This window comes from Anoplolepis gracilipes, chromosome 5, assembly GCF_047496725.1.
Source record: "Anoplolepis gracilipes chromosome 5, ASM4749672v1, whole genome shotgun sequence".
Taxonomy (NCBI): Eukaryota; Metazoa; Arthropoda; class Insecta; order Hymenoptera; family Formicidae; genus Anoplolepis; species Anoplolepis gracilipes.
In genome coordinates this window covers 13,204,645-13,222,227 of record NC_132974.1, presented here as the reverse complement: position 1 = coordinate 13,222,227, position 17,583 = coordinate 13,204,645, and the positions used below count along the sequence as shown (strand labels likewise).

At 29.5% G+C, this 17,583-nt stretch overlaps 1 protein-coding gene across 3 annotated transcripts in view; it reads left to right on the top strand.

Moving 5' to 3' along the window:
- LOC140666380 (uncharacterized) overlaps positions 1-17,583 on the top strand; it is a 50,917-nt gene that overhangs the window by 16,879 nt on the left and 16,455 nt on the right. Inside the window, exon 1 of one of the 3 annotated variants that reach the window (XM_072893510.1) lies at positions 8,992-10,147. The exons of 1 other annotated variant lie outside the window; for it this stretch is intronic. In XM_072893510.1, the coding sequence (XP_072749611.1) occupies positions 10,093-10,147 (55 nt within the window). In that variant the 5' untranslated portion in view covers positions 8,992-10,092. Of the gene's footprint in view, positions 1-8,991; positions 10,148-17,583 lie in introns of those variants that run through there. One more of the 3 variants, XM_072893508.1, reaches the window with a different exon arrangement.

The following is a 17,583-nucleotide window of genomic DNA, read 5'->3' as shown; positions in this document are numbered from 1 at the left end:
TACAACTTGCAGAAGCTGAATAAAAATGGATCAAAAATTGATGGGGATTTATCTTTGATCTGTTTGTGATATTTATTTTTTTTTTTTTTTTAATTTTTTTATACAACAATATCTACTACGGATACGTTTTTTTAAAACCTTTGCAAGTGATACAATTTTGGCAACAATTACAGATGTAGCCTCTCTTAGAAACAATGGGTAATTATTCACTTATACGGAGCCACCCCCGATTTCAATGTCCTTCACATATGTTATTAAGGTGATCATCTTGAGTAATGTTGTGAAGATTTTAGGCCGCGCTGGGCATTTATTAAAAAGTTATTAACACAAGTTTTCTGATAGTAATAATAGTAAACTTTGACAATCTACACGATTAAGTATCTTTTCCACTTACACAGAAATTGTTTTGAGTGAATCTTAATAACTTTTAATACTAACTCCGTATAAGTGAATAATTGATATATGAGTGAGTCTTAATAACTTTTAATACTAACTCCGTATAAGTGAATAATTACCAAACAATGTTACAACAAGATTCGTATATCCACTTTTGAATTATTATATTTTATAAAAAAGAAAAGAAATCACCACATTGTACCGGTACAATAGAGTATGATATCATATCCTATTGTATAGTCTTTTAGTCATTATTAAAGATAATCGATCATTATAGAGCGATTAAGTATTAGAAAAATTACGCCCTATGATCATCTTTTCTATATTTTCTATACTTTTCATCATACTAGTTTATCATATAGGGAACCATAAGTGGTACGATTTAAGAGACTTTTTTTTTTTCAAATTATGATAACAAAGTATACAACAGAGTAACCTTTACTTGCTCTTTTTAACAGGATGCTTTCGTGGACAAACATTTATTTCCCTCTACTAATTTTATGAGGTTAGACAAATCTCGGATAATACTCAGATGACACTAGGCCTTCGGATTTTATAAAATATAAAGATGATACAATTTAGGAGCCGGTATGATATCGGCGACTTTCCCCTATTATTATTGCATATATTTATATATTTTTTTTATCTACATACCACGCACATTTTTGCAATATCTCTATACAAAAGAATACTACAAAGAAGCAAGTGCCATCACGTATGACAATGTTTCGTAATTTTAATTTGATATAAACAAAACTGATATGTGAAATCTTTTTTAGGTTTCATAAATAAAACCTTATATCATGTATTTTAAATATAAATTCCACTTTAAAATAATATTTAATTGAGACTAAATCGCGGGATATATAATTGAGTTTATTAAGAGCTGAAAGAAGGAAGCAATACTTTTTTTTTAATGTTAATGAATTATATGTATTATTTAGAAATTTAATCGCAGATAAATAATTTTAAAACAAACTTTAACGGAAATTATCTAAAGAATAAGAGAAATTTTGATATTTCTTTTAGTACTTTTTTTATGAACGGAGTCTCATTTTCTATCATGTTAACGTTAAGAAACTGTTGTGATTAATTGTTAAGGAATTTGAAGAAGAATTCTGGTATCCGTTAAAATTACGGTAATAATTTTAAGTATATTGCCATTTTTTTATTTATTCTATAAGATTTATGATTGATCGAACTTTACAATTAAAGAGTAATTTTCAAGTTGCGGGATATTTCACTTCATTGAAATGTCGTACAAAGTACAGGAGTACTAAATAAAAATAAGAATATGTAATACAAGCATTTTACCGATAAGATAAGGATGATTTCTACTATCATTTTGAAAAGGTTATATATACCGAATACAGTTATTGAATAAGAAATCTTTGTGAAAAGATTCATAATTTAACTAATCGATGGCTGAGTTAATTACGAAACTATACGAACCGTAATTAATTATTACGCACTTTTGAAAGCACTTGCAATAACACGGCGATATCAAGGATATATCGTTCGACGGTTTTATCGTTGTAGTTTTAGCATGATAAAAATTGTGAGTCTTATAAGAGATATTGAAAGTTACTTTTATAAACCACATTACATGTGACAATTGTGATTAGACAAATTTTTCGTTATCTCACATCATTGAGCATTGTACGTGTTTAATATTAAAGAAAAACAAAGATAGGAATAATAATTTTTCGAAAATTTCTGAAATAGAGTTATATAAACAAAGATAATTTTTAAAATTAATGAATACATAGTATAAATATATAGCGATAGAAATAAATCGTAATCTTTATGTTACGCTCAGAAAAAAAAGGAAGACCTTTTGAGTTACAATTTGAATCGTCGACCGGATTAATTAAGGATATTTTAATTGACTGAACTAAAAGAGTTGATACGAATTTTTTGTATTTTTATTAATGCTTCAGCTATCAATAAAATGTGAATAGTACAGATGAGGCCTTGGATAATGTTCGAAGCGCGATCGCAAAATTAAAATCGCGATTTGTTTATAATTTCGATGTCGCGCGAGATGACATCATATATTTTGCGAACGCGCGACTATTCGCCAGCGAAATCGATCGGTCGAAACAACGATACGAAAAGGAATCACGTAATTGTCACGTAATCTGTCAGTTGCGGTACGAGTCTTGAGAGTCAAGTTATCTGTTATGTGTTAAGTTGACGCCGGAGATAAGACGTATCGTTCGTTCAACTGGCACATTTACTTCATTGCGTTGAACATTTTTGGCACTTGTGTTAATTGCTTCCCTCTCTTCTTCTTTACTGTGTACCTTCACTTTGGAATAATGTTTTAAGTCATTAGGAGAGAGAGAGAGAGAGAGAGAGAGAGAGAGAGAGAGAGAGAGAGAGAGAGAGAGAGAGAGAGAGAGAGAGAGAGAGAGAGAGAGAGAGAGAGAGAGAGAGAGAGAGAAAGGGAATATAATAACATTTTTTATATATCATGTACACTACATTTTTTAAATAAATTATAGATAAATTATAGAGGATCGTATAAATTAGGCAGGAAACGTTTCGGCTAAGCCGAATATTCTTGTTTATTGTTCCATTTCGGTAATGAAGTTTTTTCTGATAATACACTTTATCATTCTACAAATTCTGTGTGAAAAATTTTGACATAAATCATGACCTTCCGTAAATTGATTTAGCAGATAGTCACAAGGTCATCGACATCATCCAAGAGGCCATTGTCATCCTTTATACACGTTGTGCAACACATGCTTTTTGGTACATATTTCTCGAGATTATTTATTGTTGCACACATACGCTAATAATTAAGCTTATTTTAAAAATGCATCTAAAAATATTTTAATTTTACTTGGAATTTTGAACAAAAATGTCTGAAAGATCCTGGAATTCTCAGGGAGTTTTTTTACAGAATTTGAGTATACACCCTGTATAACAGGGTGTCTACTCAAATATATAACTCTTTTTCTCCTGTATAATCCTTTTTCTAAACATAAAAAAATTGTAGTCATCAATCTTAAATGATTTATAACTGGGACAGCTACCTTATACACACTATGTAAACATTTTATTTACACTAGGTTCACGCTCAAATTTCGTTCCGCTCTCGGTCAGGCAACGATCAATTCGAAAAAATCTTTTACCACCGTGATCGAACTTATTCGGCCCTGTACCAATAGTGTGAACAAGCTAGTTGATAGTTATCTAAACTTTCCTTGACTGACTTTGAAAATTTAATACATGAGTATTATACAAGCTGCCTTCCCGCGCTTTCAAATTTTTGTTGACAGTCATCGAAAGTTTATATGACTGGTTTGAAAACTGTTAATAAATGATTCATTAGGTTATTACATTTTTTCGTTTTAGAATTTTAACAGACAGTCAATAAACACTTCCTTATGTGTTATACATATCTCAAAAAATTATTTATCAAAGTTCACAATACGAAGTGATTTAATTTCTGCAAGATTTTCGGCGCTATGCAAAAGTGAATGCCTAGTTAAATAAAATTTAATGAATTTATTTTTTCCGTGCATAATCAGTTCCTTTACGCCCTTACGTACCACACTTTTACTCAAGTTATTCTTTTAAAGCGTATGACGAATGTGTCACATATATTTGACTTAATAATCTTTTTTTTCTTCTTCAACCTGTGAGCATTCGCCCCTGGACATAGGCCTCTTCCAATTGTTTCCATGTCGTTCTATCCTCTCCTAAAGTCTGTATTCAGTTTTTCCCGGCTAGGGAGGGCTGTCTTTTTGCAATCTTATTTGTGGATCTCTGTTCCTTTGTGACTCCCATTGCAATGGCGTCTTATGTCCATTTATAGTCATCTCTCGCCATATTTGACTTGTACAATAGTTTATTGTAAATATTAATATTTATTAATTTTATCATCGTTATTTAAAGATATTTTGATATTTTGATTGCATTAATGTATTAGTGATATATGTATAGAAAAAAATGCACGTGGTATCTCGAGTTCACTCCTAGGTGTATTTTTCCATTTGCCTTTTATTTAAAAATATAAAGAAAATTGCAAAACCAGAAAAGATGTTAATTGCAAAATATTTTATCCCACGATATAATCCAAATGCATTATTACTCACTACTTCTTGTTTAAAAAAAAGAGCCCAAAACAGATTCGTTAACCTTAATGTTAACCTTAAATTTTACATAGATTTTTGTACCAAATAGTCTTCATATTTAAATCTAAGTTTATTGAATTATATTGTATATTTGTTTTTCTTAATTGTTGTCCTATTTTATTTTGATTTGATTCCTTGCTCTCTACAGCATTTAACGTTTCAAATTTTATAAATATTAATGGAAATATAAAATAAACTGTATAAATTTTTTATAAATACAACACGACATTTTTAATTGTTCATTGATATTAAAAAAATTACGTAGCAATGTCGTAGCATTTTTTATGCATTATAACAAATTTGTGATCAAATATGTTGAAAATTTATATGTTTTCAACAATAAAATCTTAAAACACGTGTCGAAGAGCATACTGCGTACAATATGAAAAATAGCGACGAACGACGATGGCGTTTTGAATAATACTGTCAAAACTATCTGTGTGCTTCAAGGAAATATCCAGTATTTCGATGCACCGTTACAAGTGATATGTATGCTCATTGATATTAAAAAAATTACGCGTAGCCATTTTTTGTTATTTTAAGAAAAAAATTCTTGCTTTGCAACGAGTTTTTTTCTGTTTCGGATTATAAGTACACATCTTTTTTCAGCCCTGAAGATGTAACTGCATCAATTACGCATTCATTCGGAATTCCTTTGTTTAGTAGACAATACACATCTTCTTTGTCATTCTTTGAATATATTTTTCAATTTTGTTTATAACTTTATATAAATCATTGAAAATTGGTTACTTTTTTAAAATCCACATAAATGTCATTGTAAATTTCACGAAATCAAAATGCGAGGATAATTATTTCTTTCTTTGTCTAGCAATTTCTCAAAGTTTAACAATTTACATACACTATAATTTTTTATGGTCATTTATTGTCTTTTTTATAATGAATAGTATGGTATTATAGTATACAAAATGAATACAATATAGAATACAATAGTATGGATTTAATACAGTCGGACCTCTTCCTCTTAAACCTCTGATCCTATGACAAAAATTTGAGAGTGGAGGTATAATTCCCCTTTCACAGTCGTAGCATGAGAGGATTTTTTGTCGTAGGATAAGAGGTTTCGTAGCATAAGAGAGTCCTAGGATAAAAGGTCCGACTGTAATGTCAATTTCCCTAAACTGAACATGTCCGATTTTGTTCCGTGTGCGCGCAGGTTTGTGTGTGTATGTGTGTGTCACTGTCAAAAAAGGGGAAAACAACAAGAATGAATTATGTACGTGTGAGTTTCAGCTTAAATTATTTCTTATTCTTATAACTCAAGCCTGTGGCCGATTTCGCCTGTCATCCCCACTCCTTTTTTTATTTCATAATGCGTACTACTCGCGGAATAATTATATATACCTATATATATGTGTATATATATATATGAGTCCGATTTGACATATCTTTTTTTTTTTTTTTTTTTGTTAACGTAGGGGAAGTGCATTACGCATCCTCCGGAGAATTGGGAACTCCTTCGGGGGTATGTGAGAATCTTCCTATTTATCGGGCCTAATACACTAAACAATCCCTTCGAGTGTCCTTGACTGGCGATTTATTATTTATTATTTAACAGAAAAATTTCTGTGGATTTTTCGAGACACGCGATTTGTGTTAAATTTAATACAAATTTTCCAATTGTGTACCTTGACTTTATTTATATATCAAGAAACTTATATGGTTTAAATGAAAAAAGCATAAAAAAGAAAAAAATTACGGAGAGGTGCGAGTCTTGCCATCGGCATTATCCTCCACCTCCCCTTCTGTGGCCATTTTTCTAAAGAATGGAATGGCTGTGATTGGCCAATGCCTAGAGAAGGCGCATTCAAATATATTGGTATATTCAGTTGTAGCTGGATAATTTGTCATTGTCTTAATCTTGGTTATCCTCTTTTCTTTTTGTCGTGTTGCAATTCTATTATATTTCGGAAACTTTAAGGGTTAGGTTTTCAGCCATTTGCAATTTAAGTAGGTGGGGAGAGAGAAGATGCTAAACTGTTACTCAGTCCGTCCATTCCTCATCGAGCTATCGAACAGACCACAAACCAAATTATAAGTTATCTGTGATTATTGCATCTTCCACAATAATGCGTACACGTTCTCACAGGGGTGAGTAATAATTTGAATAATTATGTAGGATAAAATATTTTGCAATTAACATCTTTTCTGATTTTGCGATTTTCTTTATATTTTTAAACAAAAAGCACATCGAAAAATAAAAATGCACACAGTAAACTCGAGATACTGTGTGCATTTTTTTAAATACATATATCTAATAAAGGCGAAAGGGGGCCTAAAATACATTTTTATTATGATTATATGATTATTAAGTACTTTATGATTATTGAAAGTTAAGATTAATATTATTTTTTATAAGATTATAAAATATATTTGGATATTTAAACACATTATATTTTATTATGCTTTATTATTAATATTATGTATATTGTCTTATAATTCATAATATATAAAATAATAAATTTATCAGTATTTAGGTAGCATATGATTTAATCTTTTATCTTTATAAAATTATCATTTAATATACGTAAAATAATATAGCACATAATTTCTTTGTTGTAATACATGAAAAGTCACAAAAGGAATTATTTTATAATGAATATAATTTTCAAATATCTCTTTTTATGCTTTTTTAATTTAAACCATATAAATTTCTTGATATACAAGGTGTTCCCGAATTGGCGGATCTCTCGTGGGTAGTAGACATAAACGCAGAGTGCACTGTACGTGTCTCTTTTAGTACGCCCTTTGTACGTCCTTTGTACGTTTTTTGTAGAGCCCTCCGACTACTGTCTCGCCGCGCCTAGTATAGTAATACTATATGCACACTCCGAGCTTTTTCAGGGTTTGCGTCGATTCGTTCTGCGCTTCCATCATGTTTTTGGGAGGAAAACCAATCAGACAATTGTTGTATATGTGGTAGTGTGAAATCTGTGAGAGTGCATCACAGAGGTAACACTATAATATATTTGTGAATATAAAACTATAAATTATTTTTATTTCTTTTATTTTTTACGTAATTTTGTAACTTTTTCTTAATTTTTTAAAAATTTATAAAATTTTTATACATTCCTTTCACGGCATAAATGTAACGCAGATTCCTTGAACGATTGATACGCCCCTGAATATTAGTCCTAAAACATGGCGAAATACTACGTCATCAATTGCAAAAAGACCAAGTGTCGACAAAGAGTGCCCATACTAGTTATACTATGCGCCTAATAACAAGTAACAAGTAGGAGGCTTTTTTGCGCCGCAGGTTTATTCTGGCACAATACGTATTGTCGACACTTGGTCTTTTTGCAATTGATGACGTAGTATTTCGCCATGTTTTAGGACTAATATTCAGGGGCGTATCAATCGTTCAAGGAATCTGCGTTACATTTATGCCGTGAAAGGAATGTATAAAAATTTTATAAATTTTTAAAAAATTAAGAAAAAGTTACAAAATTACGTAAAAAATAAAAGAAATAAAAACAATTTATAGTTTTATTACGCTCTATCTACCCACGAGAGTTGATTCGGGGACACCCTGTATAAATAAAGTCAAGATACACAATTGGAAAATTTGTGTTAAATCTAACACAAATCGCGTCTCAAAAGATCCACAGAAATTTTTCTGTTAATAAATAATAAATAATAAATGTTGGACATATGTTAGAATAAAAAAAGTAATATTATGTTATAATTTAACATAAAAATAAATTAAATTAAAAGTAAATTTTATTTTTTGACATAATTTTTGTGTAAAAGTTTAACATTATTTATTGTTATTATACATATAATGTTACATTTTTTCTGTAAATTTGAACAGATAAATTTTGTCACTAATAATTCGAAACATTTATAATGTAAAATTAAAAATACGTGCACATTGTGTTATTTTTATATGCTTTTTTTCAGTTAATTTTAATAATTTAACTGGATAAAGGAATATGTTAATAAATGGATATTAATAATACGTGTAAACGTTTTAATTTAAACGTGTAAACGCGTCAACGTGTTTTCGTTTAAATTGTAAACGTATAGTAAACATATAATAAACGTATAATAGTAAACGGTTTTTTTTTAAGTAAATAAACGGATAAACGTTTCACGACTACACGTATATTCAAAAAATATATAAAATATATAAAATTTGAGCCCTAATTTTAAACAGAGTTCCAGTCATTATTTATTTTTAAAACAATTTCGTTTAAACGCATAGTATTAAAAAACACGAATTCGGAAATAAATGTTTCTAATAAACGGATATGCTAATTACATGTTTAAACGTATAATAGCGAGCCCTAAGACAAAATGTTTTCACGACAACCTTCGTTTACTCGGCTGTGAAGTTTTCCCGCCAACTCATTCTGCGCTGCGCGATGATTTTACCTATCTACTATCGTTACGAGTGCGTGACGTAACTCTATCGCGTCGCGTATGTATGCGTGTGTGTCTCGCGTTGCTCCGATCGCGGGAAGATAGTGGGGTAAAAGCGAAGTCGCGTCTCTCGCGGTCGGCAGTCGCGCGCCGAGCGTGATACGAGTCGGGTCGGTCGTGTCGAGCGGGATTACGAATCGAATCGGTTGCGTTCTCGCGAGTGAAAAAAAATAAAAAAAAATAAAAAAAGAGGGAAGAAGAAACGGGTCGCGGTGGCGTCGACGTGCGATATTTGGGCATTCCGGATATCATCCGTCTTGTTATCGGCGAAAGGAGAGGTGAGAGAGACACTCGGATGTGGCAATCGTGTCCGGACGATCGCGAACGGACGGTATCTCGGCGATTGTGGTCGCCGTCGCGTGTCGCGACGAGTTCGTCTCGTCAAATGCAGCCGCGTCGAAGAAGCGTCCTGGCGGTTAGGTCGCCGTCGACAATGCCGATGTCGTCCTCGCGTCGTCCTCTCGAGCATCGCCATCGTCATCGCCTCGTGATCCAGATCGGACGCTCGTGTTTTAATCGAACCGGTTTTCAAGCAACGTGTTTTCGCAAGTTCGTGTCGAAGCGAGAGCACAGCTGTCGCAGCTTTTAAATAGTTCGCATGAAGGTTCGAATAAGATCATTCGTGTAACTCGGGGCAGTCGAGAAAAAGACTCGAGAGAGATTGTATTCAGCGTGATTACTGAGACCCATCTGTCATTTTTGACATTTGAAGAGCTGACGGAGAGTCTTGTCGAGACGTTCCAAGCGATAGGAATTATTACAAATCTTTGCAAGTTTTTATACTGACGGAAACTAGCACTCGTAATATCGTGTCCACGATGCGTATAAAAGTATCGTTTTGTGGAGTTTGTTAACTCGAAAATATTCTGCTATAAAAAAACGTTCTGCTCTAAAAGTAAAAAGAGAAGAATAAACAATAACTAATATACTGACAAGTGTACATATTTATAATTTATACTCGAGAGTTTATTATTAGACAAAAAAGTAGTGCCTTAAAGATAAAAAATAGAAGTGTATAGATGTATCTATATTTATAAAGACCAGACTTTAAAAAAGATCAAAAACTTATCTCACTTGAATTTGCGACGTTGAAGTATCAAAGAGAATGCTACCTCCGGCCGCCATGCATTTAGAACAAAGAATGGGCAATGAAAGACCAGGTACATGAATATAATATAGTTTAGTTTTCACCGTGAAAATTTGCTATCATTAATTTCTTGAATAACAATTGTTTATATTCATGTCAGCTTGAAATATGACCAAGTTGAATCGTCTGTTTATTATGATTATTTTGCCGGTGACAGATATGTGCAAGTGACAGTCGTTTTTGACATTTTTACGAGTCACATGCCGGTACAAAATACGCCAAAATTCTATCCTATCATTGAACATAACTTCATATACGGTGTCAATTGATGAATTTTTAAAGAAATATAATTTTCAAAGTTTTATTTTTTCCTTGAGAGAAAAAAAAATCTAGGGTGCTTTCCAACAAGCAGACGACACAGTCAATTCTATCTTTGTTATTATATCACTAAAGTTGAAAGAAAATAGAATGATGTCGTTTGTGTTACTTGCTGGAAAGCAAACAACCCAAAAGATTGACTATAATAAATAAAAATCATGAAACAAGCAAAAAAAATTTCGCAGAAAACTTTTATATTTTTAACTATATGTTTTATTCTTCTTATTTTTCTTCATTTTTTTTATATATCCAGCTGTTGTTAAAGAATTCTTACTATATATTAACGGCATTGTGACATCTGTCAATAATGTCATTATTCTCCTAATAAAATTCTGTTAACAGTTTGAAACTTTAAGTATAAATATTAAAGAATTTATAACATCTATTTATGTATATCGATTAAATATTGATTAATGTAGAAACAACATATTTGTACGCTGCATATTTATTATGTATATGTGTATGTGTGTTATATGTAAATTGTCATTCGTTTCTGCACATTCGAGTAATCTATTGACCAAGTTCCAAAGATTACTATCAACTTCGTAAGATTCGTTATAACGTCAAAGTGCATTGCATGAGATACGTGACGTTATACCCATCATTCTTATTATCACATGATGCACGAAAATAGCGTTATAAGATATTGGCAAAATCATCCGAGACGAATATTCGACATTCGTTTCGTTGATCGGCACTTAGAATCATGCGCTTTTTGACGAATTACGTCGATCTGACAGTCGCAACAAGAGCGTGGGCGTCTCACACGTATGTCCAAAGCACGTGGTGGCTCTTGACAGTGTGTGATTCCGCCGCAGCACCGGCGCGTGACGTAAGGAAGTGTCCGCAGTCCGCACTCCGTGGAGATACTCGTGTAAACCCCGTAATGTCGCTCGTAAGAACGCACGACCACGTGCTCTCGCGTCAATGGCAATGCGCGGGCTATAGTTTTTTTCTGACATAACTGATGTATCGTTTGTCAATCATGTTGATCGAAGAAAAAATATCGACATTCCAAAAACTTTGATACAATCTTTATCGATAAACTTACAATATGATACATGGAATTAAACATAGATTTTAGATTTGGATCATGGCGCCCGATCTTAGCAAGATATAAATATTCTATTTGCCTCTCTATACGTAAACGTTTGGCCTTTTTTTCTTGCTCTTGTGTGTTTTGCAATTATTTATATTACTTCTAAATTAAAAAAGAGATAAAATTGTATTTCCTAAATTTTATATTACATAAAATTTGTTCTTTTCTTCAAGATTTATTTGTAAATTTATATGTTTCTTTAACAATTTTTAAATTAAAAATTAGTTTACCTATTTAATATAGAAAATTATAAAACAAAGGAAATATGTAAAATATTTGTACATAATAAGTGAAATAGTTTTGTCTTGTTAAATTACGTGCATCGCCATATAAAACAAATTGATGTTAACATTAAATTTTATGAAATGTAAGTTATTTTTTTAGAAATATCTAATGCAAAAAAGTTAATTATTTTTTATAATAATTAGGATTTATTTATATTTTCAGAAATAACATGGATCACAGAAATATTTAAAACTTATATTTAAAAAATACTTTTTTAAAATATGGCTTTTTTTAGACATAAAATTAGCAACTACTTATATACATTTTGTCTTTTTTGAAATTTTACAACTTAAATTTAAATTCATTAAAAGATATTCAGCGCGTGCAAACAAAAACTTTAACGCGGAGAACGTAAGAATCTCAATGTCGTAAATTCTGACATTGTATCGCGTGGCTGCGAGAATCGTTAAAAATTAATAAATTGTCTTCCATATGTCAATTTTGATTTCTTTTTTTATCTTTAGAAATATTTCTCAATCCTGCTCGAATAATTGTAACATTTAAAAAAGAGACAAAATGCATATAGAAGGATGCCAATTTTCTGTTGAAAAAAGTGCCATATGTTAGAATAATGATTTTTAAATATTGTATAAGTTTTGAATATTTCTGTGATCTATATGTGATTTATAGAAATATAAATCTCAATTATTCATCAAGAATCAAAGTTCGACAATGTCGTTCTGACAATTTTTTCTTACATGATTTATACAGATTAATCATAAATACACGACAAAAATAAAAATGTTTGGATTGAAATAAAATAAGATTGAGCATTTTTTATTATTTATAATTCAGAAACTAGTATGTATGATTTTTAATAACATATTTATTTATTTTAATGTGCACATTCACTTATTAAAATATTGTATTCATGATATACCTCATATATGTTGTCTTTTGAAAAAATCAATTCTTCTGCAACAAAGACAAAATTTATAGAGTCAGCGATATGTATACGCCATGTCATCTTTCTTATCTAACATGATTATCTCACTAAAATACGTATGCCTGCCGATTGGCATTCTCCTTCACTTTCAATTTGATGGTTCAGTGCGTATCGTTTATGTGACATTATTTTTAAACCGGTTCGCGTTACGGGGTCGTTTACCCATTATTATTTTTCATGTTGAGAAGTAACATTGTCTGACTCACATTTTTCAATCAAATAAATCTCAATTTTCAAATTTATATGTTTGAATTAATTTCATAACTTTGATCTCTATTTTATTCTTTGCTTTAATTTTTTTACTAAACAGGTTATCGTTATAAATTATATGAGCAATATCTTTTTAGCGTTCGCCATTAGTAAAGTATAAATAATAATCAAAATAGAATTATAGTCATTACTGGACTCAAAATTTTAATTATTCGATATCTATTTTAGTTTTTATAATTAGTTTTTATCGTATATATTTCTATCTATTTTTAGTTACAGAAGATATTATTGCTCTAAATCACAAAGTTTATTTTCTCTTGGTTCTTTACATTTTTTATATTTTTTTTTAATGAATGAATAAGAAATTAAAAACCTTGAAGATGACGGAGAAAGATACATGTTTGATGAAATGTCCGTATCACCACTGACCCAGATCTTAGAAAGCATTAGCCACCGACGAAAGGTTAATATTTTCAAGGATTCATCTCTGTTGCATAAATAGCTCTTTCTTTGGCGACGAGGGACGCATCAAAACACTTAATCGCAATATATATATGGTGACATCGAGATAACACAGTAACTCCTCATTAACAGAATGATTTTTCGTAACGGAGAGAAAGTCATGTCTTTCATTTTTCGAACGAACAGCTGTCGAGTAATACCTTCTAAATGTCAGTTTTGTTTTTAAGATCTCAATCAAGATCTCAATGTTCGATTTAAGGTTAAATTTTATATCTGCTCGCCCAATCTCAGTAGATGAATAGAGTTGATGGTTTAGTTTATGGGGAGAAAGCGATTCCAGTTTCAATTGATTATTTATTAAATATAGCCATTGTATTTAAAAAATGTTATTTTTATTTAATTTAAACTAATTTACGGGTATCTCGACATAAGAATAATAATTCTGGTAAAAATTCTTAGTTTACAAATTAAAATGAATATTTCAATTTTTATATATATTTCATACGCAAATTCTTCATCAATTCAAATTTAAAAAAAAAATCTGTAATATATATAAAAAGATCGTGAAACAAACACTTGACAATAAAGTTTAATACTTTTGAAAGTAAATTGCTCTCTTGTTATTACGTCAAAAAAGAAATACAAATATTTCTAAAAAAAAGTTTATTCTTCATCAATTCAAATTTAAAAATAAAATCTGTAATATATATAAAAAGATCGTGAAACAAACACTTGACAATAAAGTTTAATACTTTTGAAAGTAAATTGCTCTCTTGTTATTACGTCAAAAAAGAAATACAAATATTTTTAAAAAAAAGTTTATTCTTTATCAATTCAAATATAAAAAAAAAAATCTGTAATATATATAAAAAGATCGTGAAACAAACACTTGACAATAAAGTTTAATATTTTTGAAAGTAAATTGCTCTCTTGTTATTACGTCAAAAAAGAAATACAAATATTTCTAAAAAAAAGTTTATTCTTTATCAATTCAAATTTAAAAAAAAAATCTGTAATATATATAAAAAGATCGTGAAACAAACACTTGACAATAAAGTTTAATATTTTTGAAAGTAAATTGCTCTCTTGTTATTACGTCAAAAAAGAAATACAAATATTTCTAAAAAAAAGTTTATTCTGTAATGTAACAGTTTGCATATAATAAAAAACATGTTTAGTAAAATATATATATATTTAAAAATAAAATCCCTGAAATAAAAAGATATATAGTATAAGATGAGTCAAAGAAACCTGACGATTTTTAAAATAAAATACAACTTTATTTATTATTTCTTGATAGATAACAATGATATATAATGTCCTTTGAATATGTTACTTGATCTTTTATTTATTTTTTAAAATTAAAAAAAATTTCCATTTATTAAATGTCCTCCGCATTTATTTTACTTTGTTGCTCTAATCTATCATGCAAATTTACTGTTTGCCTCGTGTTGTCTAGTATAACTGCAATTTTTTGCTGTATACTGGCCTTGAGTTTGGTAATATACATATATAAAAAATTATAGTTATACCAGATATGCAAACAGTGAACCTGCATGATAGATTAAAGTAATGTAGGATAAATGCGGAGAACATTTAATAATGTGAAAAATTTTTTTTAATTTAAAAAATGGATAAAAATCAGGTAATATACTCAAATGGCATTTCATTGTTATCTGACAAGAAATAAATATTTAATAAGTTATATTTCATTTTTTTATTTCATTTTGAAAATTGCCAGATTCCTTTAACTCATCCTAAATATTACATTAAATATTATAGTAATAAGATTGCAAGATTTTCATTAATCATAAAAAGTTTTCTAAAGAATGAAATCAAAATTGTAACATTTTCTCTGTAGAAATATTTAATTTTATGAAAAATGTGTTGTAATAATAGGAAGAAAATAATAAAAGAATTTTGCTTCTTTTCACCAAGTAAAGAGAGAGAAGGGGGAGGGGAAGCAGGTGAGGCGGAGAGAGAGAGAGAGAGAGAGATTTATAATAAATATTCATATATAATAGTCGTATGTGAATATTTTATAATATAATTATCAATATTTTTAAGATTTTTGAAATCGTTTATTGATGAATTGTAAGAGATCTGTTGCATGTATGCGTCAAGTTGTTCACATAGACTCTATTAAATATTATATAATTTAAATACCGACTTTATGTGTAGGCAACATCGTGCATATACCTTTTAATTCCTAAAAGAAATTAAAAAAATTAAAATAGCCAATCTTAAAATAGAAAAACTAAAATAGAAAAATCTATATCTCAGGTAAAATCTCAAGTAGTTTCCCCTACATCCGGTCATATCTGACTGAGATATCGCAGCGATCACGTCCGTGACATCTGTTTGTACATGCTCCGTCTATCAGTACACTTTGCATTGAATACGGCGATTACGTATCTTAGCTTGGCGGAATCCATATGCAACGTGCTTAGTTAATCGTCTGTAGGTCAATCTCGATCGTAGTCTCTTGAGCACAAAAACGTTCTATCAATGTTTTTGACATCCTACAATTTTTTTTAAGATTCCAATGACTCAGCAAAAAAAATCAAGTTTCTACTAGAAAGCATTTTTTATAAAAAGAAAAAGGCTTACGATTAAAATATTATAAATTTTCGATTCACAAAGGTACGAAAAGATACAAAGCACTTAACATTTTGCTTATAAGAGATAATTGAACTTTTACGTCGTAATCCTTCTTTTAATATCAGTTTCTCTTAAATGATATTGAAAATAAATATATAGATATGTAATAGATAAAATTATAGCAATAAAGCATTACTGTAATTGCGCACGAAGAGATTAAATATAAAATTGTAAGCAGTTGACAGCCGAATAATTCTTTCGTTAATTTGACAGTTCGAGAAAAAAATTAAATATACGATTTAATTAAGTTTCAAATCAATGCTATTTTATCAAGTTATCCCCAATTTATTGCTCTTAGAAAATTAATATTTGAGGTTCTGTGATGTCTCTTTCATCATTACTTTATTTTTTATTTCATTTCCGAAAAATACAAAGAAAAATAAAAAAAAAATAGTAAAGTACAAATAAAGTATAAAGAAACATAAAAAAGCATTCAAGAAAACAAGATAAGAATTTTAATTACACATGTGCTTGTTGAAAAAAATATTGTTTTGATGAATCTCATTATTATAATGATTTCAAGTTTTCTATAAAGAGTTTTACTTTAAAAAAAAAAAAATTGATTGAAATAGAACAGCGACTCATCTAAATTTATAAACAGTTATTATAAATTTAGATGAAAGAAAAACTTTATATCGAAATTGTTTCATGTCACTTGTTATAATATAGTTTCCTTGTAGGTTTATTATTATTATTTATGTGTATTTTAATTTTATTATTAAGAATTATTAAAATTAATATTAACAAAGATTAAATTTTTTTTTTAATTTAATAAATTTAAAATATTAATAAATAGTTTATACTATTCAAGAAAATCATATCTATAGGGATGAGATTCGGGAAAATCGTATCTATGAGCAAAAATATTATTCTAAAATGATTCTTGTGCAGTTCTAGGTTTATTTATGTATTTTCAAAAAATTTCTAAAAATAAGTATCGTTGAATTATGTTTTCAATAATTTATTTTGTGCGAGACAAAGTACGAATATCGCAAATCGACAATCGTCTCATCTGCAGAATTTATTCAAGTTATGGCTAAGCATCGGACTATTGAGGATCAAAGTTATTTGCATATGTATAAGGAGTTAGTTTACGATCAAGTTTTTAGACTCTATTTTACGTAGCCTCTTTACTGTGAAAATCGTAAGAAAAAAAAAAAAAAACAGACGAGTGATCTGGAATAGGTGATATTCTTTAACATTTCTTACAGACAATTATAAGATCATTTTCCCAAGATAACGAAGCCCTAGACATTTACACGTAAGCAGATTTATTTACTCGGGTGAGAAAGATAGAATTACTTAACAAAGTTATTCTTTTGTAACAAAGATAAATTTGTCCCTACTACTTCTAATAAAAAGAGGACATAGTTATTAAGTAGCTATTAATAACTATTTCTTTTGTCAGTTGTTATGATGTCGCTGGCTCGTTTATGAATAATCTACGCTTTCTATAGATCATTTATAA